Source organism: Eurosta solidaginis, chromosome 4 (assembly GCF_040869045.1).
Source record: "Eurosta solidaginis isolate ZX-2024a chromosome 4, ASM4086904v1, whole genome shotgun sequence".
Taxonomy (NCBI): Eukaryota; Metazoa; Arthropoda; class Insecta; order Diptera; family Tephritidae; genus Eurosta; species Eurosta solidaginis.
In genome coordinates, this window is record NC_090322.1 from 276,252,564 (window position 1) to 276,280,352 (window position 27,789).

The 27,789-nt window shown below is 34.9% G+C and overlaps 1 protein-coding gene across 5 annotated transcripts in view; it reads right to left on the reverse strand.

Moving 5' to 3' along the window:
• Positions 1–27,789, reverse strand: part of Ten-a (tenascin accessory) — a 458,238-nt gene that overhangs the window by 147,103 nt on the left and 283,346 nt on the right. For 4 of the 5 annotated variants that reach the window (XM_067778436.1, XM_067778434.1, XM_067778433.1 and 1 more), the window contains exons 5-7: positions 17,382–18,599; positions 16,966–17,160; positions 14,090–14,299 (exon numbers count right to left, since the gene is read on the reverse strand). In XM_067778436.1, the coding sequence (XP_067634537.1) occupies positions 14,090–14,299; positions 16,966–17,160; positions 17,382–18,599 (1,623 nt within the window). The remainder of the gene's footprint in view (positions 1–14,089; positions 14,300–16,965; positions 17,161–17,381; positions 18,600–27,789) is intronic. The other variant, XM_067778438.1, reaches the window with a different exon arrangement.

The window sequence follows — 27,789 nt, forward strand, 5'->3', positions numbered from 1 at the left end:
TCACGTACTTGAACTCACTTTATCTTGGTATGAAAAATGAACGAAATCCGACTATGACCACGCCCAATTTTTCGATTTTGAAAATTACGAAAAATGAAAAAAATGCCATAATTCTATACCAAATACGAAAAAAGGGATGAAACATGGTAAGGTAATTGGATTGTTTTATTGACGCGAATTATAACTTTAGAAAAACTTTATAAAATGGTTGTGACACCTACCATATTAAGTAGAAGAAAATGAAAAAGTTCTGCAGGGCGAAATAAAAAACCCGTAAATTCTTGGCAGGTATTACATATATAAATAAATTAGCGGTATCCAACAGATGATGTTCTGGGCCACCCTGGTCCACATTTTGGTAGATATCTGGAAAACGCCTTCACACCACTCCCTTTTAAAACTCTCATTAATACCTTTAATTTGAGACCCATATCGTACAAACACATTCTAGAGTCACCCCTGGTCCACCTTTATGGCGATATCTCGCGTCCACCTATGGAACTAAGGATTAATCCCTTTTAAAATACTCATTAGCACCTTTCATTTGATACCCATATCGTACAAATGCATTCTAGAGTCAACCCTGATCCACCTTTATGGCTATATCCCTAAATGGCGTCCACCTATAGAAATATGGCCCACTCCCTCATAAAATACTTTTTAATGCCTTTCATTTGATACACATGTCATACAAACACATTCCAGGGTTTCCGTCGGTTCATTTTCCTACATAGTTATTTTCCCTTATGTTGTCACCATAGCTCTCAACTGAGTATGTAATGTTCGGTTACACCCGAACTTAACCTTCCTTACTTGTTTCTTCTAATTAGGTTTTCAAGGAAAGTGAGAAAAGGATGTCACAAAATTAATATCTTGTGAAGAAACATGGTACGTTCGCAACTCACTTTCCAATTTTTTCTACACATTAAGTTTACTTAAAAAGTTTGGCACATATGTAAAGAATATTTTGGCGAAGAAGAGCGTTTCAGAAATATTTTGATGATTTCGAAGAAGTAGCAAAACATACAACAAGTCAATATTTTTAACAAAATAGCGAAATGTGAAAGTTATAACAATAATTTATTAAATAACTCATTCATTTATTAATAAGCGCTAAATCAACTAATCGGTGTTGACCGTTTCGTAACAAATCTCGTTAGCTAAGCCTATTTCGCGATAACATACGCCAACTGGAAGCACCAATGGAGGCCAAATCTAACCTTCTCACACTAAGGGGAGGCTTCCTTTCTCTCTGCTTGCAAACGGCGTTGCCGACTGTAATTCTTTCTTTGCCGGGGCGTCTTCGTCCATTCGCATAACATGGACTAGCCAGCGAGGCTTCTGGGTTTCCATTCAATACACTATTTTCATACCAGCGTAAAGATCATGCAGTTCATCATTATACTTGCCGTCGACATCACAGACAGGGCCATAAACCTTCGAACATGTCAAGATACCGTCCTTGATTCCGAGCCATATATCAGTTAGTAACACTTGCTGAAATAACTCACAACAACTTACTTATCAAAATAAATAATCAAAGCTTCAAAAAAATAAATAAAGAGAAAAAGCCAATTGAAAATACATACAATTTTCTGATACTCAGTTTTATACAACCAGGTTGGAGCAGTGGCCTCTTAATAATAACCATAATCACCATCGGGAACAAAGAACCCTGTACTATATATGTAATAAAATATTTCATAGTAAAAAATATTCATATTACTCTAATACATCCGTAAAAGGCACCTGCAAGCTATCGAGGCCGCTTTATGATCAAGGAATGCCTAGGAAAAGATTGTCAGGGCCTTGATGGCGAACTCGAATCATATATTCGTGCAGGAACAATTTGTAAAGTTAGATGGGGTTAAGTGGGTCAGACTAATGTGTGTATATGTTTGACAGCAATCTTCAACACGAATAAACATGTTTGCTTACTAAACATTCGCAATTTAAAATGCCAAAACTCGAAGATATAAAAGAGCATTACAATTAGAATTTGGCGTCCCTGAATCAGTTGGGAGCTCAGTTCAGAAACACTTCTCATCGGATTTGTCTCTTAATATATATGCAAATAAAAATATTTCATCATCAAATATCGAGAATACATACATAAGTCACATCTAGCAACTACTGCGGATACCACGAGATTAAGGTAAACACGAGATTAATTTTCCAAAAGCTTAGATAAAAAGAACAATAACACTGCGTTACAAAAACGAGCTTTAGTTCTGTCCTATGAACCAAATATACTTTTTCGGAAAGGGGGAAAAAATAAAAATACACATGTATCGGCGATTTTCATGTACACGTCAGATTTTTTTTTTTATGTATAAAGTATAAAGCTCGTAGTGTCCGTCTCACAGTGGCGCCGTTTGAGTTTTTCTTTGCAAAAATCATAGCTTTTTAACCAATGAAGATATTTAAAAATTTTTTTAAAAATTTAATATGAAAGCTAATTATTTGAAGTTTTATTGTGTGTAAGCTCAGAATGTCACAGATACAGGGTGCTTCGAAAATTTTTAGAAAAATGCAAAAAAAAAATGTTTTTAGTAAAAAATAAAAAAAATAAAATGAGATTTGTCTTATAATGACGTATTTAAGCATTAAATAAGATAAACTAGTGATTTTGATAAGATAGCGTGGCACTGCCCACTTATGATAATAAGTTGTATCTAAGTAGTCACGTAATCAATAACTACCAAAATCGATAGACGTACTGTTTCTTTTAAATGTCAATACTCTTATAAAACTCAAATGTCCGTTTTTGGTGCCACAATAACAAGGTGCTTCAAAATTCATAGTAAAATTTTGCATATTTTTTTTTAAATTACAAGCCAGATATGTATTTTATTAATAACTAAAAGTTATTGAAAGTGGTTCAATGAATATTTATTTGAGCTAAAGATGAAACAGCCAACGAATTTTGGAAAAGGGGAGTGGCACTGCCCATTTATGCTAAAAAGTTTGATCTTTGTACCAAACTCGATAGACGTATTGATTTCTATAAAAATTTAATAATCGTTTGAAGGCGAAATGCTTAAGCTTTAATAAAAATTTGATAAACTTTAGAGAAATGCAATAACGAAAAGTATATATTTACAAATTACTAAATTAATTAATTCTTTCATTTGAAATAAAAAATTAACTTGTACATAGATATCTTATTTTTCAATAAAGTAACAAAATTGATTAATAAATCTCTTTTTCTTTGTTGTGACAAGAAGTGAGAAACTTATTTTATCTTAATATAGTCATCGTCACTGCAGCATATATTTAACAAAGCAACCATTTCTGAGCTATACGCGTCTGTAAGATCTTACATCATACCTCATAGATGATATGACTGGATCAGAAGAGATAGCTAAAATGTTGAAAAGGTCTTCGTTTGGTCTAACTCGTGATACTTTGCAGTTGTTCATACATCTATATCTTTTGTAGTCCTTGTTCTTAGATTCTTGAGCTTCTTCAGACAATTCTCCTAATGGTAAGCACTGGTACTCTATTAAATCTTTTCCATGTGCTAAAATTGTATGTACCGTTGGTGTAAGTTTCTTCTCATGATACTTTTGATGCAGCAACTCTGTAGTATTAGATGCATATTTTCCAAATTTGCGTCCATTAACTCGTTCATGGCAGCTTAAAATATTTAAAATTACTCCCAATCTTTTCACAATATCTCTATCAACTATTGTTATGCGAGCAGTCACTTCATCGTTTCCAAAAAATCTTCTTGAGAAGTTACCATCATTTGTATTTCCGTATCCATACTTTGGACAGACAACTCTAAGTCCAATCTCTTTATAGAATGCATCCAGAAATATTTTCTTCTCCTGTTTTGTTTCTCTTTACATGTGGTGTTGTCGTCGAAAACGTCTCCTTGTTGTGGTAGTGTATAAGCCAGCTTCAAAACAAATTCCACACATCTTATCCTAGCATGCAAAGGAGATATTCCATACTCATAATTTAGTTCGTCAGTTATATAATCATCAAGATTTTCAAAGTCCTTTTGGCTCTTCTTACAAATTGGACATTACATTGTAGATGTCGTATTTGTTATTAACTTCAAAACTTTTCCATCGACCATTGTTAGGAGAAAATCATGCTTTATTTTAATGACATCCCCCTCTTCAATTTCAATTATTTTTGGTTCTAATTTGGCAATTTGATTTTTTATATCACTCACTATAGCTTTTATGAGTTCCGAAGACTCCTTCATAGTTGATGATGGACGTGGATTTTTCCAACATTATGAAGCTTCATCTTTTAGTCGTAATGGAACAATAGAAGCCTTAAACATATTACTACCTGTAATTGTTTCATCGCCTACACTTATTCTTTGTTTATATGCGCTTTGTCCTGACGATCCATCACAGCCCCACTTAGTTATCAATGCTAGCTCCTTTGGCAGTGATTTCAACTTTTCTTCAGTAAAACTTTGAGGGAGTCGTGTAGACGTATGGTCCATTAAGTTTTGTAGCTCAATTTCAGCTGATACTTCGGTTATTTTGGACTTAGAGGAACTGCTTCTTTCTTGGCTTGAGTGATTTTTTTGTATCCAGGTCAAATATCGGCATTACGTTGCAATAATGACTTACGCAATACGCCAAAGCTTCTTCGGGAGTGTATTTCCTAGGTAGCGAATTTGGTGGTGTGGGAATGCTGTTTTTGATCCTCATCAGTCGCACTGGACTTGCTACCGCAACTGCTTCTGTTATATGAGACTTCACGTTTTCTTCGTCCTTTTTATACTTAATAGCCAGTGATTCTGAAAGATGAGTCGTGGTCATAGCTTTTGTGGTATCAGACAACTTCCTTTTCCTTGTATAGGTAGAAAACTCTTCTATGGGTTTTGTTGGTCTCCATCTACTTGGATTGGTTGACGTGCTAGGCGTTTCTTCGTCCAAAAAAGTTTTGTCAGCTAGCCACTTTTCATGCTTACTTAGAAATTTTGAATTGTTACGATAGACGTCCTCCCATTTTCTTTCTATCATAATGTATTGTAAACCAATTTTTTCTTCCAGGCCTTCCTTTTCTTTAATGGTTGTTTCACTCGCTAATTCTCTCATAATAGCCTCAACGAAGTCCCGTCTTGACTTTCTAGATTTAAATACCGGAAATAGCTTCGAGTTTTCTAGATACATATTAAAATTGGCTTCGAGTGTATTTTACTAAATACTAAACTGTGAACTATAATTAAAAATAGTATTCACTTTATTTAAGTAAACAGAATACATAGTGCCTTAATCTCCAAAAGACGAATGATAATGTGTGTTGTATGATGGATAGCTTTATATACCTGCTCAAATTATTAAAACGAATTTGAGGTATACAATTCGTAACTAAAAAAATGTATGTTGTTAACAAGTTCCAATAACAAAAACGACCTTACGGCCGTACTGAATTATATATACCTGCTCAGGCGCGTATTTATGCCCAAGGTTGTTTAACTTTATTTGATGTAAAAAGTGAAGATGCAGCTGGACGCAGGTAGACTTTATGAATTTGGGTAACTGAATATTTCACAAATAACTACTGTTAATTTGACGAAGCACATATTTAAACATTTTTTTTCCATCAAAGTTTTAAAAAGGGCCTAAAAATAGGCATTTCGAAAAACAGGTATATCTGCCAACTTTTACCAAAAAAAAAACAATTTTTTTTTTGTTTCAATCCTAAATTATCTTTAATTGCTATACAAGAAAACGACAACCGACCGCCTTATTTACTCACAAAACCATTTTAAATACAACGAAAAAGAAGAATGTTGAAAATTGGTCAAATTTGAGCGGCTCTACCTGGTAAACTATAATTTCCTGTGAAAAAACAGTTGCATATTCGTGATCCCTGGAAAATTCTCTATTAGAAATATGATTAGCAAACGCTTTCATGATTTTTTTGATTTTTGCCATGCTTCAACGGTTAAGCGCCGCTGTGCGTCTGTCCGCCTGTGTGAAAGATTTTGAATCGATTTTTAACCCTTTTCCGTGATCCAATCGTGAATTTTTGCAGGCAGACTGGTGGAAGGCGGAAATGTCTGTATCACGCGAAATTAAAAAAAAAAATTGATTTTTATCAACTCTCAGATTTTCCTGAATTTTTTTTTTTTTTTTAATGGTTATCGATTTTTTGTAACGGTTTCAGCTCATTAAAAAACCGAATTTTTTTATTAATTTTATTATATTAAAATTAAACATTGCTACATTAAAAATTTCAATACCTTTAAAGAAACTTAGGCCTTTTATTTTTGCGTTTGTAAACATTTGTGTCAGTATCGCGGCAAATAGACGAACAGTATTTCAAAAGCATACGCGTAATATCTTGTCCTTTAAAGCGCTTTTCAATAGCCGCAATGTCCTGATGGAACCTTTCGCTATGCTCATCGCTACAAGCTCCTAAATCATCAGGGAAAAAATTTAAATGATTGATTTAGCGTCGTTAATATGCCCATTTCGTCATATGCCGAAATCATTTCTGCAACAATATCTTTATAATTGGCACGTTTTTGAAGAAGCTTTTCATTAGATTTTGGTAGCTATATATTGTGAGCGTTAAAAGTTATAATAAATAACTATGATTAGAGGTAGTGAAATGCTCAATGCACTAAGCATTTAAAATACTGTGCCTGACTATGGTTAAGATGCATGACCACTCTACGTAAACGTAATATACCCGCTGGGACAAATTTCAATTTTTTTTTCACTTCATAGATAAGAACGAATTTGATGACTAGACTAAAATGCTGCGAGGAAATCTGATTATAAATCATCAGGTTCTTAAGGTTACAAAGCGGCTGTATGGGGAGATCGACTAGGTGGAGTTAAATATTTTATCAACACTTCCCCTAGCGAACATCGACGAATTAGACAAAATGGAAATGGACCTACAAAAGCCTTATTTCGAGAATTCAATGGTATTGAAATATTGTGAAATATTTAAAAAATGTATAAGATTTTAAATAGTAATTCCAAATAGCTTTCATTCATACCAAATCAAAAAGGAGCTTCTTCATCGCTGGACGACGTTTTTAGGCAATTAATAAAAGATAATTTAGTTTATAAATACAATTGGGATAGTCGCTGTACAAAGTTGGCGTTAAACAGCCTTAAGCTTTTTAATGAAGTTTTTTTCAGTAAGTTTAACATTATTTGGAAGGAATTTACATGAGATCTTACAAGTTTTCAATAAGATGGCTAGACCTAAATTTCTTTCCGAATTAAAAAAAATCGTGTCAGCATTCAAAATGGAAACTCAAAACTTTTTCGCTTTTAGTCAATAGAGTTGTATGAAAGAAATGTTACTATCTAACAACTTAAACTTTTTTTATAAATGCATTTTCATCTTTGGGTAGCAAAACGTTTGAAAAATTAATGCGGAAAACGATCGAGCTGGCGCATAACCGATTTTAGCACCTCAAGTCAATAATTAGTAATAGATAAAATAAACTTTATTCGTTTAAGCCACTTACGTATATAAGTTTCACTTGCACGTTTGAACGTAAGTAACTCACCTTTTATACCACGTGCTAACTTTTTTAAATTTAGAATTTACATTTTTTAAATTTAGTTTTAATTATAATTATTGTTAAATAAAGAATGAATTATTAATAAATTTTGTTAGAAAATTTACTTTATTGGTATTTAATTTAGAATATGGAATTATTGACTAATAAGTAACTGGACATGAAAACATCGGTAAATTAGGCTATAATTTTGGAAATGTTTACCAAGGACTTACAAAGAAACTATTGGAAGATTACCACGTACGCTACAAGGAACTTTTTTTATAAAATACGAATATATTTCACGTAGTTTCAAGATAAATTAGCCATAAACTACGAGAATTTGTCTAGAAAACTACCAGTACAATTCACTGTGTTTACGAGATATTTACCAAAAAAAACTACAGGGAAATGATCTAAGAAATACAAGTAAACCACCGTGATAAATTACTGTAGTTATTGGTTATTTACCAAAAAACGTATGTGTACATATTGAGGAAAATACCAGGAAACTACCGGTATTTATGGCCATATATATACCAAAAACGAGCCTATTAATATACGGGTTTTGTTTTGGTACAATACGTGGAAATTTCAAACAAATTACTGGTTTATTCCAGTTTTGCTATATGCTATTGTACTTATATAAATTCACATGTACGAGAGGTATATAGGGCAATTCTATCCCGACGCCAATTCTGTTTAACTGAAGAACTCTCTGGTAAATTATCCGATAATTACCGAGTAAATACTAGTAGTATATTTGCAGGGAGTAACGGAAACTGTGCCTTTCCATGCACGCTGTTCGATAGCATTCAATTTTGATGAAAATTCATAACTTGCAACTATTTTTTATCTGCGGACCATTCAAAACACCTTAAATCAACACATCATTAAAAAAATATTTTGCGGAACGCTTTAGTAGTTTAAATATTTGGAGTCCCTTCAAGTTATGCCGAAAAAAGTGAAAATTTTTTTATTTTTTTTAATTCAGGAAAATCTGAGAATTGATAAAAATCTATTTTTTTTTTAATTTGATGTGATACGACATTTCCACGATTGGATCACGGAAAAAATCGATCCAAAGTCTTTCACACAGGCGGATAGACGGACACTACGAGCTTTATACTTTACTCATAAAAAAAATCTGACGTGTACATGAAAATTGCCGATACACGTGTATTTTTATTTTTTCTCCCCTTTCCGAAAAAGTATATTTGGTTCATAGGACAGAATGTGTGTAACGCGGTGTAACAGTCTGTAGTGATGGCAAACATTATTTTTTTGCAAAATCCATAAATACCTAAATAGCTGACGTGGATCAATATCAATGCGAATGAGAAAGGGCCTAAACAAGAATTCATTGCCATTTGATCAGAGAAAACAACAATAAATCGAGTTATATGTAGCTAACATAGTAAATGAAGAACGATTCAACAGCATAATATTTTTAGGTACATACATATGTATGTAAGTATGTATATTAGAAATACTCGAAATTTGAATATTTATGAATAAAAGTGTGAAAAGCGTATATGTATGTACAGTATCTATGTACAGTCTAAGTTTATTTTGCTTAGAGTAATTGCAGTAGCGTGAATTTATCAAGAATCATAAATACAATTCTACTTCAATTTTCAAGCAAAATAAATATGTAGATATATTTTTATATATTTGTTTATTAAAACTATTCTTTTCAAGAATATTTCTTACAATGAAAATTTTTGATAGATAAAATGAAAATCTAAAATCATTTTTTCTATGAATATAAGAAAACATTTCTCATACAAAGTTATTTAAAGTTTATAGTAATAATTAACTTAAAAATTACAATTAAAATTAATCATAATATAACTAGCACGCATAAATGTAGGATAATATTAGCGGCAGCGACTGTATGGTCATATGTAGGCGACATCTTTGTGTCGCGCTTTGCTATCAATATCTGGCAACATTTGCATACGTGCCAATAATAGCAGCACTGGTTGACCACTTGCGCAACCCTTTCGCGTCGCCGCAAAGCCAACAGAACATTTGAATAGTTAGTTTTTTACAAGATCCGCTACCATTAACATCGAAAAATAAAACGCTCCACTACCGCCCCAGTTTTCTGTGTCTGTGTGTTTTTTATAACTAATATAATTACTTACATATGTTACTGTGAATAATCTAAACTTTACTTTAATACACAATGTAATTTAAACTAAACTAAAAACTGAAATTAAACTTACCTATGTTATTATTTAACTCAAAAGTGTTAAACTTTAATTGAAACACGGAGAAACAGGGGTAGAAAAGGTAAGCGTCCCCACATACATACAAGTGTTATTTAGATGTACATACGTGAGTGCAACAGCTGCAGTTAGTCAATAAAGCTCCAAGTGCTAATCACACACATAAACATATCAAAGCTTACAATTTATCAGAATCAATAGAAAATGGAAGAAATATTACATAACAATTATCTATTAAATTTTTATTTATTAATTTACAGTTGATGAGCCGCATCTAAAATGTTACTCATACGCAATGGTGTGCAAATGCATTTCTGCTCAACGAAGCAGGTAGTCGAATGTAAATTTGCTTTATGCCACTTAAAATGCCTTTTTGAACAGTTGATTTATGAATAAATTTATTTTGTTTTTTAAATATGTACATACATATGTCTATGTATTTGTTGCGATATAATGAAAACAATGTGTTTTGTTTACTTTTACAAATTTCATAACATCAATCAATTAATTTTGATATTCATTTGCAGATTATTACTTCTTTACATACATATTTCATACATAACAACATTTTAAACAAAGGCTTTTTTCCATTTTTGTATGCCTCGAGGCAAATTTCTTGTAAACTAAAATATTTCCAAAAATATTACACCTTTTTTGCGCAGATGGGCTAACTTTTCCACTTGAAGCTTCACAAGTGACATTCAATCAGTCGTCGCATAAAATTCCGATACCCAAATAGAAGAAAGTTTACCTGGAAGCAAACACATAGATATGATATATCGCACCGTTTCATCGCTAACTCATATCTACAATGAAGAAAATGTTGGGAAACCGAAGAAAAACTAACTCAACAACTTACGTTTTGGATACATAAAATGTAGATATGTGGTAATTGAAGGAGTTAAATACCATGAAGGTAATATTTTTTGATTGACCAAATGGAGGGGTCCCGCGATTTAGAGGTATTATGACATTTTTTTTTTTTAATTCAGGAGAGTCCTTAGTTGTTCCATGTGCAATTTTTAAGCCGAATTTCAAAAGCAACTAAAATCTGCATTTCGTTTTAATATTATAGTGAAGTGTGAAAAATAAAAATCTATATATATATATAAAAAGAAAGGCTAAGATGTGTGTTAGTTGGTCGCCGGTGTTTGAAGAGATGCGTCGGTCGATTTTGTTCCAGCTTTCACACAAGTTGCGTAAACCTCACGCGGTGGTTACTACATAGGTTTGGCTGCGATCGACGTACAGGGTCTCGAGATATAGGTCAAAACGTGGGCCAGTGAATGCCTAGCCAGTGTTTATACAATATGGATATCAAATGAAAGCTGTTGATGAGTGCTTTAGTACAGGGTAATATATTATCCAGAGACGGACTGGGACTGGGATTAGTAAATGGGACTGAGACTCTGAGTGGGACTGGGACTGAGACTGGAATAAAATACATACCACCCTCTGGGACAGGCAATAAGGGATGCAGAAGAATTAGAAGAAATTGAGAGAAGAGAAAAGAAGGAAGGAGATTGAGAAAGAGATAGAAGAGACGAAGCTGGAGATAGATGAAGCGAAAAAGACGGAGGGAGGAGTGAATAAAAGGTATAGGAAAAAGTGAAGAGGTCGGAGGGCAGAGTCAGACGGAAAAATCTTATTTAAAATGTATGCAGATAGGCCAAATTTAGGGCAGGAGGACAACGTCTGCCGGATCTCCTAGTAACAATAAAATAATAAAAAAAATGTTTGAGTTAAACGGTTTTATTGAAAACAATACTTACATGAAGTAATAATAATAATAAAAGCTAGAAAACAATTAGGTAGGCCTAGGTACTAATCATCACACTCCTCATCAACAAAACCGTTTAACTTAAATTTTTTTTTTTTAATTATTTCATTTTCAAGTTTTTAGTATTTATTTAATTGCCTATTATTTCCCATTTTATGCTTGTCCCTCCTCCAACTCCAAAATATTTTGATGTCACTTCTACCGGACTGAATGTAATATTTGTTCCAAATATGTGCCAAATCGGACCACAAATAGGATCTTTGTGAATATCTCTATCCTTGCGCCACCTAGCGGCGATTTTTTTCTTATTAATGCATTGTCATCGGGTTCTGAACTATATTCCAAGTTTCAAACTTGTAGCTTATCGGGAAGTTACTTAAATTTCAATTACAAAATTCGTTCACAACGGCCGTGCATGCAGATGTGCGGCCTGCCTGACAAGTCAAGCTAAATAAAAGCGTTTAAAAAAGTAAACAGATATATTTTGTTTTTATAAAGATACCCTTTTAATGTAGAATTACAACTGTAACTTGTGTGTTTGTGTTTTTTTTTTTTAAGTACAGTCTGCTTTTGAAGTTTTCATTTTATTTTCCATGTAGCCATAGATTATTCTGTCATACAATATAAAATTCCAAAAAAACATAAGTTATAAAATGCTACATACCCCATACAGGGTTAATTAGTTTATTTGCATTTGTTTAGCATAATATTCCCTTACAAGATAATCATATTCAACTGTCAATCACACTTTCTTAAATTCACTTCGAGGCTATCATAGGTTAATGCAATCACCCTGCCCTCAGTTTCCCTCTTTCGATTTATTAGGTTGTATAGGTCAAAATTTTAGAGACTTGATTTAGGGGAAAAAACCGTGACAGGCCCAAAACATTTGAAAACGCACAGACCATAGTTCGTATTTAGACACGCACGTGCAGCACATTTGTCTATTTTTCGCTCATGCACATGAGCAGTGCGCTATCATAAAAAAGGTTTAGCACGTGTGTGCTGGCTCGCGTCGGCTTTATATATGAAATATTTATAGACACTCCAATGCGCTGTGTAAAAAATAAAACTTTAGTTTTGTGAGCATTTTTCAACAACAACAAAATCCCGTTCATTTCATTTCATATGGCACACACATGAGTTGCGTGCTCAATATTTTTTCAACATTGCACAGCTCATGTGTATGAGCATTAAGTTCAGTGAGACTTTTTTCACGCGCGTGGGTACAGGCGCAGATATGAGCTAACACTTTTCGAAAGGTCTCTGGTAACTAAAGCAGAATATTGGATCAGGTTTTTCATTTTGGTAGAAACATCAGTATAATTTTTTCAAGAAAACTCGTTTTCATAAAAAAATCAACATGTACCGTTTGAAAGCGCAATCATTTCCTTCCTAACGCTTTATAATTTTTCAAATATCTTGGTGAGGTTAAATTGGCCGGTCAATTAAGACCTCACATAAAGTAAGTGTATCACTAATGTTAATAGAATTTGTTTGACGAGGAAACGGAAAAGCCAAAAATAGGTTCCAGGACTTATGTTATAAAATAACGCCATCCTTTTTGAAAATAGCAGAAGAAGGAGACATAGCAACTCTGCCGCGCCTAATAGTTGGCGCCTTGATCTCGCGGGCGCTGGATAGAGAACGTGCTCACCCACTTCTTCCTGCAGCTCGCACTTCTTATATATGCTATTACTAACGAGGTTTAACTGATAAGCATGTGACGCCAGATTACAGCTTCCTTCTTGTGTGCCTAACGTTGGAGGATTTGCACATGGTCTTGAAAATGTTCTAGTCACGAGCATCTGCCTTTTTTCGTTGAAGGAAATTACATATTTTTTTAATGAAATAGTTAATTTGTTTAATGAGATAGTTAATTTTTCCATTTCACACAGCGCCTCTTGCTTTGCTTGCGAATATTTGTCAGCAGCCCCAAAATATTATCACGATTTTTATAAAAAATAGTTGTAATGGATAGCAATATGGAAGATTGATTAAAGTATAAATCACCACAATGAGACATTTTCGACTCCTTTTGACGACTAAAAACTATTTAATCAATTCTGCGATCAAAAGAAGACTCGAAATCGACTCCCTCTTATGAGTGAAATATGATTTATTAAGAGAAAAAAAATAATAAATGATGGAAAATATGACTAGAAAAAGACTAAATACTGATTAGAAATATGGGTTAAAAGAGGTTCACGCGTAGGGTACCATTTTCTCCCGACGAGGGAGTCTTTTCTGATCAGAAACTGAGCGCATATATGCTTATTTTGATCATACTGGAGACTCGAAAAAGACTAATATGATTAATAATTTCAAAAAATGCTGGGTGGGAGAGAGAGAATGCCCTATATAAGAATCTTCAAACAAGTACAGATTGAAAAGTTTCAACTTTAATGACAACAAAGTTTATATTTTCCTCGGGGTTCTATATGCAAAATAAATCTTCGTTATACTAAAAATTTTTTTGTTCAAATGTACTCATTTGGTCAAAGATTTATGAAGATTTTCTAATAAAATACTAAATAAGCTCAACCATTGATTAACAAGTTTTTGATCACTTACCTTGCGAGCAATCTGGACCAGTCCAATGACGTTCACATACGCACTGACCCGTTTCCAGATCGTACGTGCCATGTTCCGAGCAACCAGGCAGACACTGATAAACTTGCTGATCGATGGTGCCGCAGTCCTCACCTTGCCAACCAGCCTTACAATAACACTGACCAGCAACGCAAGTGCCATGACCCGAACACAGAGGATCAAGGCAGTCATCTATAGACCAATACATTTTAGCAAGCGAACGTTCGAGTGTGTGTGCGTGTATGTAAATATATATTGATATCAGCATCCGGGAGAAGGGTAGTAAGATGAATGAGTTAGCGATACATTAGCAACAAAAAGGCGTGGCGCCGCATACATGTAAAGGAGAAAAATGTGGAATAAATGAAAAGGAAAAACGATTAGAACGTTAGGCACGTAAAAAACTGGTCATTAAAAAATTGAAATTCAAGTTACACTTTAACATCAAAAATTGTATTAGTATTGGTAAGAATGTGAATTAGTTTATCGGTTTGTATAATGTTAGTCTCTGCGGTTTTCTAGCTTAGTATGAGTTGTGCTTTCGGTTTCTATGCATTTTCGTTTAATAAGTTGCTATTTGATATTTTTATTTATTTGATTGTACTCTTCTTCCGTTTTGCAATAATTGGCAATGTAAGGCGATATGGTCGTGCTCCAGTTGGTATATAGAATAGCGCATAAGATTTTCGAAGGACTCAACATTAGTTTTGTTGCAGCAGCACTTTGTGCCCCACTTTTTCGACCTTGCTGCGTTTTTTTTTTTCAATTATTTATTTGTATAAGTTTCTTTATTCACATACGCTGAGTCTGAGTTAAGTGGATTTTGTGTTGGCAAAATGGGGGTGGGGACTCATTGTTGCGTTGCTTCCAATTTGTTTTGGAATTTATATTGAATGTTATTGGCGTCATATATTGGAAAATTGTTCTGCAGTTTGAGGCGGATTTCTCCTTTAGATTGCACAAATGCGCATTGTGAATTACGAATTGAAAACTTTTGTATTGCAATAATTGGTTTTAGAATTTACTTATTACTGTACAAATTGTGCAAAAATATACCAAAGCAATTAAAGTAGAGTGTGTGTGAAGGAAACTATAATGCAAATAGAAGATAAATAGCTGTTTATGAGGGTTTCGAATAAACAAAGAGAAAGTTCTTTTAACTACTTTTTTTTTAACAATTTTAAAGCAAATAAATTCATTTTTATTTTTTTAACGTGAAAAGATGGCCGCAAACAATCGTTTTTTCTCTTTTATGCATATGAATTGAAAATTTTATGGCAAACCTAAATGGCTTGGAATTCTTTTGACTTTTATAAACAGTAAAAGGAATACTGCGATAAATGAAAGCAAAAAATCTTCGTTAAATATTAGCATTTCTATTTGCTTGTGTGGGTGTGTGTCTGTGTGTTCAAACGCCAGTAGCAGATACTTCACCGAAGGAAAACTCAGCATAATGGAAAATAAATAGAAGAAAGCAAAAATATTCTACTCGTACTATAAACAAATAAACAAATTACTTTTAACACCCAATAGGAAATTCGGAATGGATTTTTACGCTTTAATGTCCATTTTGGGAGTGTTTATCTGATAATTTTGGTATAACTTCGAACTATGGATAATAGTTGAAAATATAAAAAAAAATGCTTGGCGCAATCTATCTCCGACGAGATTAAGGCTGAGCTTTTTTCAATACGCGTCGTGCTCTTTTTCAGTTTTCCATACTTTGGAACCGTTTACACATTTTGAGCCGGTTACTTTAATGCATTTGACTGGTTTAGAATGTTCACCTATCAGGAGTTTTAGTGGGTGCGTTATAATTCATTTTTCAAACTAAACATTTATAATCTTACCCTTTATATCAATAAAAAATTAAATTAAAACAAATTTTTAGTATCGTGTATAATGGTGAAGCTTTCAAGCTTAATCAAGCTTTATATTTTTAAATCCCAGATATCAAGGCCAATCGATTGGTTCAAAATTAATTTGTATTTTATTTTTGAGAAAAAAAAATTTTCTTCATTTAGCTGATATAAACCGACTGTGAAAATAAAATTCAGTACTTAGGAAGTTATCTTGTATTTTCTCAGTTATAAAAATAGAAGGGCTGTATGATTTGTCAAGGGAATATTATGTGGAACCCTGCGATCTGAAAAATGTTTGCCCTAAGTCAAAGTTGCTATCAGAAAAAATTGCGAGACTAGTTTTCCAATCAACTTTTCCTCATACGCGTTTCAGCGTACTAGACATATTTGCCACATGCTTTCGAGTATAGCTCAAACAACACGAACGTTTAATGACATTTAAGAAAAATTTTGCTGTGCGCCAGAATTAACTTTAACGTTAACCTTCACTGTAATGCTGCAACCCACTGCAGTTGTAGTTTCTGATGCATTATTACTGCATGCAACGCATTCACAGCGCAAATAAATATGTATTGTTTAACAACTTTGAACTACGGCACTGCCGCCAGGGTTTCTACTCAATTCAAGTCACTCATTGTGAGTCGTTAGTCATTCGTGCATTCATTCGATGTGGCTGCTTGATTCCTTCGTCAGGTAGTTTGTTCGCCTGTCCGTTTGTTTGCTGATTGCTTGTTTACTCTGCATGTTTGTTTGCTTTTGGCAACAAGCGCCGTCCAACAAAGCAGTCCCTTCACACATTTACACTCATCAACTTCCACAAATATGCGCCCCCAACTTATCAAGAGATTCTTTAACATGCAGCAGGGACTTGGTTTATTGATTGACGCAAAAATTTAGATACATATCCAGACATAACTAAGAGTGCGTACGTGTGAATGGCGGAACAGCTGTGTTGGCTTACATTACTTCTATTACTCTGCGGTGGCGCATACTTACGTTGATCGCAAAATGGCCCCTTCCAGCCCCTTTCGCAGTGACATTCGCCTTCAATGCAACGTCCGTGGCTGGAGCAGTTCGGAACTTCGCACTCGCCGATAGGAATATCGCACTCGGAACCCTTCCAACCCTCTTCGCAATGACATATGCCGCCACCGTAATGCCCATGCGCAGAGCAAAGTACTGGGCAAACACCTGAAATAAAAGTGGACACATTATTAATAGTAAACAGTTTTTTATAGTTTTTAGTGCGGCTCTATAAAATAAAATTTTTTTTAGAGCACAAGCCAAATAAAGGTATTTCAAAGATTTTACTTTGATTTCTATTAATTTTATTTAAATGAAACCGTTCTCCATTGAAGCTCCGGAACAGACTTTTCGAGCCGTTATTTAAATTTTGTTATTTCTTTACTTACTTTTGGAACAATCTGTGCCTTGATAGCCATCGATACAATCACATTTTCCAAGATAGCAGCTACCGCGCCCTGAGCAGTCATTCGGGCATGTTGTGCTCACACCTTCGGCCTCTTCGGCCACAAGCGTCACTGAATGTGCTACCAATTCGTCATTGTAAACGGAGATAAACCACAAACCCGTGTCAAGGTACTGCAGTATCGATACATTAACCATCATTGTGTCCAAATCTAACGCTGGCAATCCACCCGCAGCATCACCCATGCCACCCGCTACGCCCATCGCCGAACGCTTATACATTCTATGTTGCCCTTCAATCTGGCGTTGCCCGTAATTTTTAGCTATGTCCAGTGGTGTTTCAATATCATATTCATCGCCATCATAATAATCATTATCCGCTGCAGCCATGGAATCATCGTTCAACGGTTCCACTGAATCAGCGTAAAAGCCAGGCAAACGACGAGTAGCTCCCGCTGACTTATAAAGTGCATTATCTTCTGCATCAGCGCTCAACCATTCCATGTCAGAGTCAAAGTCTTTGAAGCCATGACTACTTGTGTTACGCCACTGAGCTGAGCGTCTGTGTCGTAAATGACTATCAAGTCGTCCTCCTCTGATGAACTCAACAAAATCATGTTGCGTCACTGAGGGTGCCACGTTGCGGCGCGAATAGACCGCAAAACTAGCGCCCCATGGCAATGTAAGATTGAAACGAATAAAGGCGGGATGCTTGTTACGAAATTCGAGGTTCCAAAATTGGTAGGGCGGTATGTTGGCGTGATAGAATTCGTTCAAGTCTTTTAGTTCGACTACCTGTGGCCACTTAAGCATTTGTTGTTGCTGTTGTGCAGATTGATGTGCCGTATACGATTGGTCCTGCAGATGAGATGTAGCATCCTGTGCAATACCAGCCAGGTTTTGTTGTTGATTGATGGTATGTGGCTGTTGCTGTTGTAAAAGTAATTGTTGTTGTTGTTGTAATTGCAACGACGGCGCTGAGTTCTGCATACTACCACCGCCATAGCCAGTGCTGGTGCCACTGTGATCCGACGTACTTGTTTGTATTGATTCTTCTGTGGGATATGCGGTCGGCAATTGGCCGCCACTTGTACTGCTGCCACTCGCCTTGATGTTGCCGTGCAGATCATGCGGTTGCGATCTAACATCTTGGACAAGGATACAATTTGTTGAGTCCGTGTTGGGCTTCATTGAACTAACAGCTGTGAAGAAGAAAAAATGCAAAGGATTTGAGTATTAGAAAAGAACGCATACAAATAGTTCTAAGCGGAATTCTTAAATATCGAATGCAACTACCGCCCTTAAATTTAATCGAAAGCACTCAAACACCTATTGCATGTAAACACACACAAACAGAGACATATTGCAGCATATCCAACATTCCTAAAATATAATTCGTATTTCATAGAGTGACGCATTGCAGTTGGAGCCACCATAATTTGCAGCTCCCGAAATCATGGTACGCCTAAAAATATGCAAACAGCAACCAAAAAATCACATAAAATCGCCACACAGCACAAACAGCAAATACTTTGCAGCAAATCGTACAAGCGCATAAATGTCCACCACGCACAAACATGAACAGGCAGACATGTTTTTGTAGTTGAGGGATTTGCATGAATGTGTTGGTGCAGGTTTCCAAATAAAGTCATCGCTTATACGCTTTTCGACGAGACAAATACTCTCAGGCAGCTGTGCCTCCATCAAATCTTGCTTGAAAACAGAAATTTTATGGGTGCATTTACTCCAACAATGAAAAACTCCGAAATCGTTCTTCATTCTTTGGTCAAGTTTCTTAGCTAAGGTCACTTCAATTTTATATAAGTGCTTTAAGAAAAATCTTGTATAAAATTAAACACCTACGGATCAAAATACGCAGTTGCAATATATTTAATATTGTAACGAATTTATGGTATTTCTGCTTATTTGCAACCTTCTACTATCGTTCGAATCACTAAACTGTTGAATAAATAACTCCGCTATTCAATAATGCAAAATGGCCTTTATTAAAATACTTCACAATAACACTTCTACGTCCCAACATATGGCGTGCTTAAATCAAACTGATTACTGATTCTCAGCTTTACCTCCTTTTATACTCTGTGATTTCTCGGGCGCATACTTCTAGGCGTTTCTATTTCCAGAATTTACTAGTCGTTAACCAGCTATAAATTTCTCAGCTATAACTACAGATGCAATATTATTATAGCTTCTCGCATAGCCTATGCGCGTGTATATGTGAGTGATACTTCCACAGATCATTGCCTACTTTTGGGGATGCATGTGTTTGTGCGTTGCTCTCCGTTGCTTGTGGGGACATATGTATAGACGTATTGATTCATTTGTTGATGTGCATATGAGTCACTGCTTAGTATTGGCTTAGAGATGATAGTATCCCTTAGTGTTGCTAATAGTCGTCACAATATAATTTCTTAGAAGATTTAAAACTGTTACCTCATTCACGAAAGAATGTTTCGACTTTTTTCGAAGGTTTCCATAAAATTTATTCGAAGGTTTCCATAAAATAACACTAAAAAAGTTAGAAGATATCAAAATCTTCTAGAGAACTATTTGCCAAGAAATGCTCTCAGGCAAAATCGTCGAGAAAAATAATGTAGAGTAGCACAGAGAAGCAAAAATATGTAGTATGCAACAATTTTGAAGTTTAGGACTAAACAAATATATGTTGCATATTTGAAGGCGCAAATTTTCTTTTATATTCTCCCTACGTTCTCATGGTTTACGCAGAAAGATATGGCCCGTGAACACTTAGGTGATATTTTCCGACATATTTTTAATAACATTTTGAGCTTGTAATAACTACTAAGATAAGATAAGAGTTAAATTTTCCATACCAACATTCTTTGCCCATGAGGCATGGCCAAACTGTATATTTTTCAGATCAATTTTTACTTAGTACATCTGCGTTAGTTTTCAGAATTTATAGAACATAATATCTGCCGTTAATGATAGATCCAATAAACTTAGTGAGGTTTGAGAGTGTTTTGTTTATCAAATTGATATAATTGTACCAAACAAACTGTCAAAATTTGTTGAGCATATGGTGAACCTTGTGGCCCTACTTTCGCCCCCCCTCCCCCCCCCCCCCCCTCATTTTCACTCACGCTCATGTACAGATACATATGTAATTGTATACATCTAGCTACATACATTAATTACTCAGAGCAATGTGCCGTATTTCCAATAAAAGTATGTAATGTTGCACTAAAAAAAGAAATATGAGTGGCAAAATATACTATTCCGCTAATAAAATGCAGACTAACCAAGTTTTGGCTGGCGCTGTTTATTTTCCATATGCAGTCAATATTTTGGTTTTCTTGTACTTCATTTTCTATGTACTCGTTCGAATGGCAGTGTTCGTGTTGTAAAGCATGTTGCAAGGCCACTAAGTGTTGAAATGTCTTTGGCTTCTAAAGAATTTATGGCCGTTGCACGTAGCGCCAAAGAGTTAAGGAAACTAAAAGGTTTGGCAGAAAGATAAAAGAGGAGCTGGAGTGATATGAAGCTATGTATGGCATCCAAGGAAATCGATTATTTAAGCATAAATTATTCTTTTGTGGTTCTAAATCTACACTTTTTTGGCCATTCCCTCCTTTGCCTTTTTTTCTCCAAAGCTCTGAAGATGCCTGTGACACGCCTTGACTGCGATCTGAGCTCGTAAATCAAAATTTTGTGCAGTGACAGCTTTTTTGGTTCAGCTGGCGATATTGATGGGAAAATTTAGGGCAAAAATAAACGAAAGGTGCAGTGCTTTTGCTTCCGCAGTTCTTTGTTCCGCCCAGTTTGTGTGACTGTGTTATTACGTGTGTGTGTGTCTTTTTAAAAATTTGGGTTGAAAGATTTATTGAAAATTATTTCATAATTTGTATGCTGAAAATTTTCTTTTGAAACTTTTAAATAGTAAGCTTTTTGCGCGGCTGGCAAGACATTCCTCAATGGATTTTGATGTTCAATGTTTATGCTATTGTTTTTGTTGTCTATCTGTAGGGCACATTTAACTAGGTTATCAAAAGTAATAGTCAAGTTTGTTTGTGCGTGTGGCGGTGTAACACTGCCACAATTTCATTGTTTCGTTTTGTTTAGCGAAAAATAAATATTTTTGAAGTGTGACAGCCCCAGGGATTTCGTAAGCATCTGAGAGCAAAAGCAACACAGCTTGGTACAATCTAATGTTTATATTTATGAACGAAAGTTACAACCAAATCGTAAACAATTTGACTGTCAAAGTCCTAATATTAAATTTGCCCATTTTAAAGCGCTTCAAAATTGGCTTAGAGCTTTCGCTCATCAAAAGCTTCGGCTTAGTGTCGCGTAATTGGTCGTTCGTTTCGCGCAAATTCCCTTTGATTGAGAAATTGTTATTTACGCCCCGATTCTAGTGTGGTAACAACATTCTTCACCACGGTAACGAAATCATGTGGAAACTTTTACACCCTTTTGGTATTCTATCCGCGAAAGTAGCCGGATAATTTTTTACCCACAAAAGTAGGTGGTTACATCGAAATAACCACACTACAGCTGTTGTTTAGAAAAAAGCAAAACTGAAAAATAAAGAATTGTAAGCGCAAATAAATAAAGATAATAGTAAAAAAGTAATGCCTCTTGCTATATATTATATATTTGTTTACATTATGTTCTTTTAAAGAATAAATTACAATATAACTATGTTAAATCTTATGCATGTATGTACATATATACACATCGTCTCGTTTATTCGTTAACCTCGTATTTACGAGTGACACATTTTCGGTAAAGCCATGGCGGAACCATACAAGGTGGCAGCATGGTGACATACCTACAAACATAAATAAAAATTGCATGTACTTTGTTTTTGTAAATTCGATGGACGAATGTCAAGATCGTACTGCGCCGGAAGTTGATGTATCAATTCAATTAAAAAAGTGTATATTCAGCTGTCGCATGCTGCCACTTTGTATCGTTCCGCCATGGATAAAGCGAAGAAAACCAACTTTTAAATTTCACCGCAGACATTGGTGAGTTCTTCGGTGATGACAGCGTTTCCACTTTGGCCAGAATCGCGAATAAAAGAACTGGTAACGATTTTCGGTTACATAATGTTCTGGGTACTATTTTACCGGTAACGCTCAGAATCGGCCCGTTAATGATACTCTGCTTGTGCTACAGCTGTAAAAATTTTTTTTTTTCACATTTCAATTCGCTACTTAATAAATTAAATTTGAATTAGAATCCTTAACTCATATATTTACATGCACGCAGTTAAATAATCCTATTCGAAAGTATTGATCTTAATGAAGCACAGCTGCCTCGAGTATTGTTTTATTAATCAAATTTCTCTGTCACATATTCAGCTTCTGTTATTCTAGCATTCATTTTCAATATTTACAAGTCGTAGGTACTTTCACTTATTAAAGATAAATAACTAAATGTCTCAATGCGTCACTGTCGACTCATATTTGGGCCAAGTCAATATTAACTACATTTGGCATAAGCGAAGAGCATTTTGTGTCTTAAGTCAGTCTGTTGGCGCATATTTAAGCAAGCACTTTGGGATCGATTTCTACGAAGCATTTGAGCTGAATCGTAATGACACGAAGTACTTCAAATCGTAATTCGTGCAGGTCTAAACGTGGTACAAACACACACCACAGATAGCAATGTAAATCCATGCCCAGAAAACATTCGGAATCATTAACAAAAAAATAATCAATAGAAGCTTGTTGAGGAACGAAAAATGTTTAACAAATGGTTAAATGTATGTACAACTTATATTTTTTTCTTCTCAGATTCATGACTCGCATTTTGGTATTCTGAGAGTCTTTTATGACTCTTCTAAACAAATTAATAACAATTCAAGTGCTTATAAGTCTTGCCTCTAATAAATATTTTTTATATTTGTCTTAGTTAGAAAAATAAATAACTTGAAATTCTTGCGAGAAACTTTTTTTGCAGTTATGCGAATGTAAAAATATGCTTCGGTCAAAAAAGTATTGCAATCGATATCCAAATTTAACAACAACAACACTGAGTTAATAGAACTAGATGGAGGAAAATGTACCACCTTTATTGCTATTGAGAGCACTATTTATCGTCAATATAGTCTTGGCGGATAAGCGCCAATTAATGATTATAAACGATGAGCTGAAGCCTCGTTTACAGAAACACAAATGAGTCATATATGACTCACTTTTGTATTACTTAATTCAATATTTTAAAAATATTTATGTCTTATATCCAAAATGTTCATTACGATCCCTCCGTAATGTTTGCTGGGTATGTACTGGCATACAATAAAATAGGCTCCGAGTGCCACTTAGAACGTTTTGAACGCTCAATAACATCAAAACCAATTATTTACATACTGACATATGTATAGACAAGTTGAAGTGCCTGCTTATGGTGCATGTTTACATGTGGAACTAATGGATTCAACCATCGATAGCACATATTAATGAGCCCTTAAGGAATTGAATTTACTTTTGGATTTGTATTGAATTTCATTTCTGATTGACGCAGAGACAATTCTCGTAACTCTCTGCCCTTTTTTGTATAAACCATTCACTCATTTCTTTCCTATTCTACTTTTGGAGAAGGCATTTCATTTGTGCCCACTTTAATGATACGACAACATGACAACAAATATGCAGTTTGAGGAATAACAAAGGCGCAATAAATTAATAAATAAAGGCGCCTGAAAAAAAAAGAGTGTCATTACGCACTTAAAGTGCCATAGTTGTGGAGCCTTGTTTGCTAAAAAAGCTTGTCCATCCCACACTCCCGCACAAACACACAACCACACACACGCACCAAAATTGTGTGGTTTATTATTGATTGTGTAGGAAATTAAATAAGCGGCGCCTGAAAATAAAACCCAATACCAACCACCAAATATAATCAATTTTAATTGGCAGCCCACAACAATGCGAATAGAATGAAAGGAACGAAAGGTAAGGAAACTTACACAAAAATACATACTCAATTTAAGCCAAAGGACGCTTGTACGTATGTTAAATCAAGCATGCAGTTATGCTCATATACTTACTTATACAATAAAAGCTTTTCAAATAAATATAATTGTAAATAATTAATTGAAATATCAACCCAGCTAACTCATAAGGGTTTCAGACAGAATCATAACACGGAATACTTACTTAACTTCTATAGAACTGAAGTTGATGAATTTCAATAAAAAAAATTGATGCTTAACTGTTTATTTGTCATCCAATTTAATGACTACACTGTTTAACAGCGATTTTCCAACAAAAAAAAAAAAAAAAACCATAGTATTTTTCTGAAATTTTACATTTCACGGATAAGTACTTCTAAAAAAATTAATAGTAAAATAAACCGGTTACGAGATATACCTCGGCCGAGTTTACGTGAGCCCAAAGATATTAAGCTTTGGTTTCGTATGAATATTGGTCCCTATTAAATAAGTAATATTTCATACAAAAACCTTGGAAATTCAGGAGGCACCAGGTCACTACATGTTGAGGCATGTTGTTAAAGATTTAGTCGAAATTTTCAATTCTGGTGTAAAATAACTATGGATGGAATTATCGTGGAGAGTTGAAATGGTGTTATGGAATTTTAAGCCTTGTACAGGGAGTAATATTTTCCGCGACACCAACAATGTTTATTTTCCATATTTTGTATAATTTGACCAAATACTCTCTGGCACCTTCTAATCTGAAGTGCTAGTAAAATTTAACTCAGACATTTAAAGTTCAAAATAATGATCTAGTCCGTTTTATGATGGTTACTCTGTTGCGAAAAAAGTTCTAAAGGAATTTTAAAAGTATTATCAAACATAGTTATAATCACCCATTTTGGATGACTGGGAAATATTTATATATGTATGTACTTGCTCGTGTATGTGTGTTTACGTTAATGACATTTTGACGGCTGTTGTATGGCTTTAGGCGTAGGAATAGCTTCAGTAGCGCGAATGGTCTATGGGACCACAAATTTTTGAATTTCGGTAAACGAAATAAAGATACATACGTATGTATGTATATCACCAACAAATAGCTGCACAATGCCAATGTGCTCCGTTTTAGGATCAATCCGTTTTTACTTTAATTGAAGGGCTTTTAATTTCTTAAGGGCTGTTCGTTTGACCTATTTTTCCGTGTTGTAATTTTCTTTCTTTGTAGCAGGACGTATGTACGTAGAAAATTCGATAGATTACTCAAAATAATGATCAAATTTGGAGGATTACAGATTTTCCAATGCCAAAAAGCGAATCCGAAATAACAAATGTACTGGAGTGAGAGTTGTAAATTTGACAGAAACAGAGGAAGGGCTCGTGTAATTCCAAATTGAGTAACGAGGTTTAAACAACTTGAAGGCCGGGAACCAACATTAAAGTTTATTTCGCTTAGCAGGAATAATTCATAGACCGAAACATTTACTAATGTAATCATAAAATCAATATCAATCATTTCTCTAGGACTAGGTTGGGTTGAACTGGCCGGTCCATGAGGACCTCACATAGACTGAATGAGTCCGTAGTGTTACCAGAGGTTTGTTTTATCGACCAAACTGAAAAACGCTATCAAAAACTAGGACCTATGTTATAAAATAACTCCGTCTTCTCGGCAAATACTAGAAGCTTCCTAGGACTTAAGCCACTTGTTGCTTCTAGATCTGATAGCTGTACCGCTCCTAATAGCTGGAGTCTTAGCCTTGAAAGCGCAGGACACGATCACAGAACGTGCTCGATCGTTTCCTCCTTCAACACGCACTTCCTATATCTGCTATCACTGACCAAACCTAATTTAAAGGCGTGTGACGCCAGAAGGCATTGTCCAGTCAGAATACTCGTCATGAGTCAACAGTCCCCTATTTTTAATGATAGAAGCAACTTTGTTAATCTAAGGTTGTAAGACCTACACATAATTTTCGACACCTTGCAGCCCCGCGGTTGAACCCGCTTGGTCGATCATGTGCACCTCCCGCCTTCGCTTAATCTCTCCCAGTCTAATTGGGACGTCTACGGAGCAAACTTCAAGGGATGCGCCCTTTTTAGCTAGTTCTTCCGCTTTTTCATTCCCATCTATTCCCATATGCCCTGGGACCCAATATAGATGTATGCTTCTCCCTGTCCCGATTCTCTCCAGGGACTGCTTACACTCTAACACGCATTTACATGCTGTTCTATGCGAGATTATTGCCTTAATTGCTGCTTCACTACAATATAAAAGTTAACACAGTTGCAGCTTAGGCTATTCTCTTCCAGGATTTCTATTGCTTTGTTACGGCTAATATTTCCGTTTGAGAAAACGCTACAGTAATCCGGCAGCCTGTAGGATCTGTTTATTTCCGGATCAGCACAGTATACCGCAGACCCTACTCCTTCCACGAGTTTGGAACCATCTGTGTACACATATCTCGCCTCGTCCGTCATTTGAGCACCCTCTAGGACTAGCTAGGTTGGGAAGATTAAACAGTTTCAGGCGATAAGTGTAAGGTGCCAGAGTTTATATAGGATCCCGTTGAAATCCTCTTTACGAGAAGAGTACGAATTGTTTTTGGCCAACCAATATGAACCTGGTAGCGCTGGTTCCAAACTATTGAACCACATTCTAATCACGGCCTAACCAGTATTGTAAAAGGAGCCTTACGTGCGGACACCAAATTCTTTAGACTGCTTTAAAAACGACACCAACCTCTATACTTATCCATAGTTGGAGAATTATGAAGGTTGAAGCTAAGTTTTATATTCGTATTTACCACAAGAGCTATAAGCTTAAATGCCAGTTCGAGGTTACAATTGTCAATGGTGTAGGATGTTGGCTGAACTAAACTTCTAGAAAAGAACATCAATTTGTATTTTTTAAGATTAGGTGGCATACGGTTAAAGTCGCACCAACTATTTAGATGTAAATTGCATCACAGAAGAGCCATGAACCCAATTCTCTTGCACCTGGAGTTATCGTGCCACAAATTTATTTTAATGCAACTGTATTTTTCGTTGAAAATCAAAAATAAATAACGCCATTTCCTTGGGGCTTTAATTAAAATGAAATTTTTTGCAAATTATGACTACAATTTTTTTTAATTTAATAAATATGAAAAATTGCTATTAAATATGTGACCCCGACATAAAATGTTGCACGTGAGGTAAACCATTAAAATTACACAACCAGTATAAAATTGCAATTGTCTTTAAAATTGAGAAAAAAGGTGAGTGTATCATACAAATCCAATTTTTATAAGATTTGTGTTCTATCACAGATAAAATAAATACACTCAGAGAAAAAATCGTTCTAAAACGAACGAAACAAGTTGAAAATTAAGAACATTCGTTGACAAAGTCTGTTAAGTACGTTTTTTCTTAACTTGTGACCGATGGGCTTGTTTTAAGGACATTTTTTCCAAGCACACCGT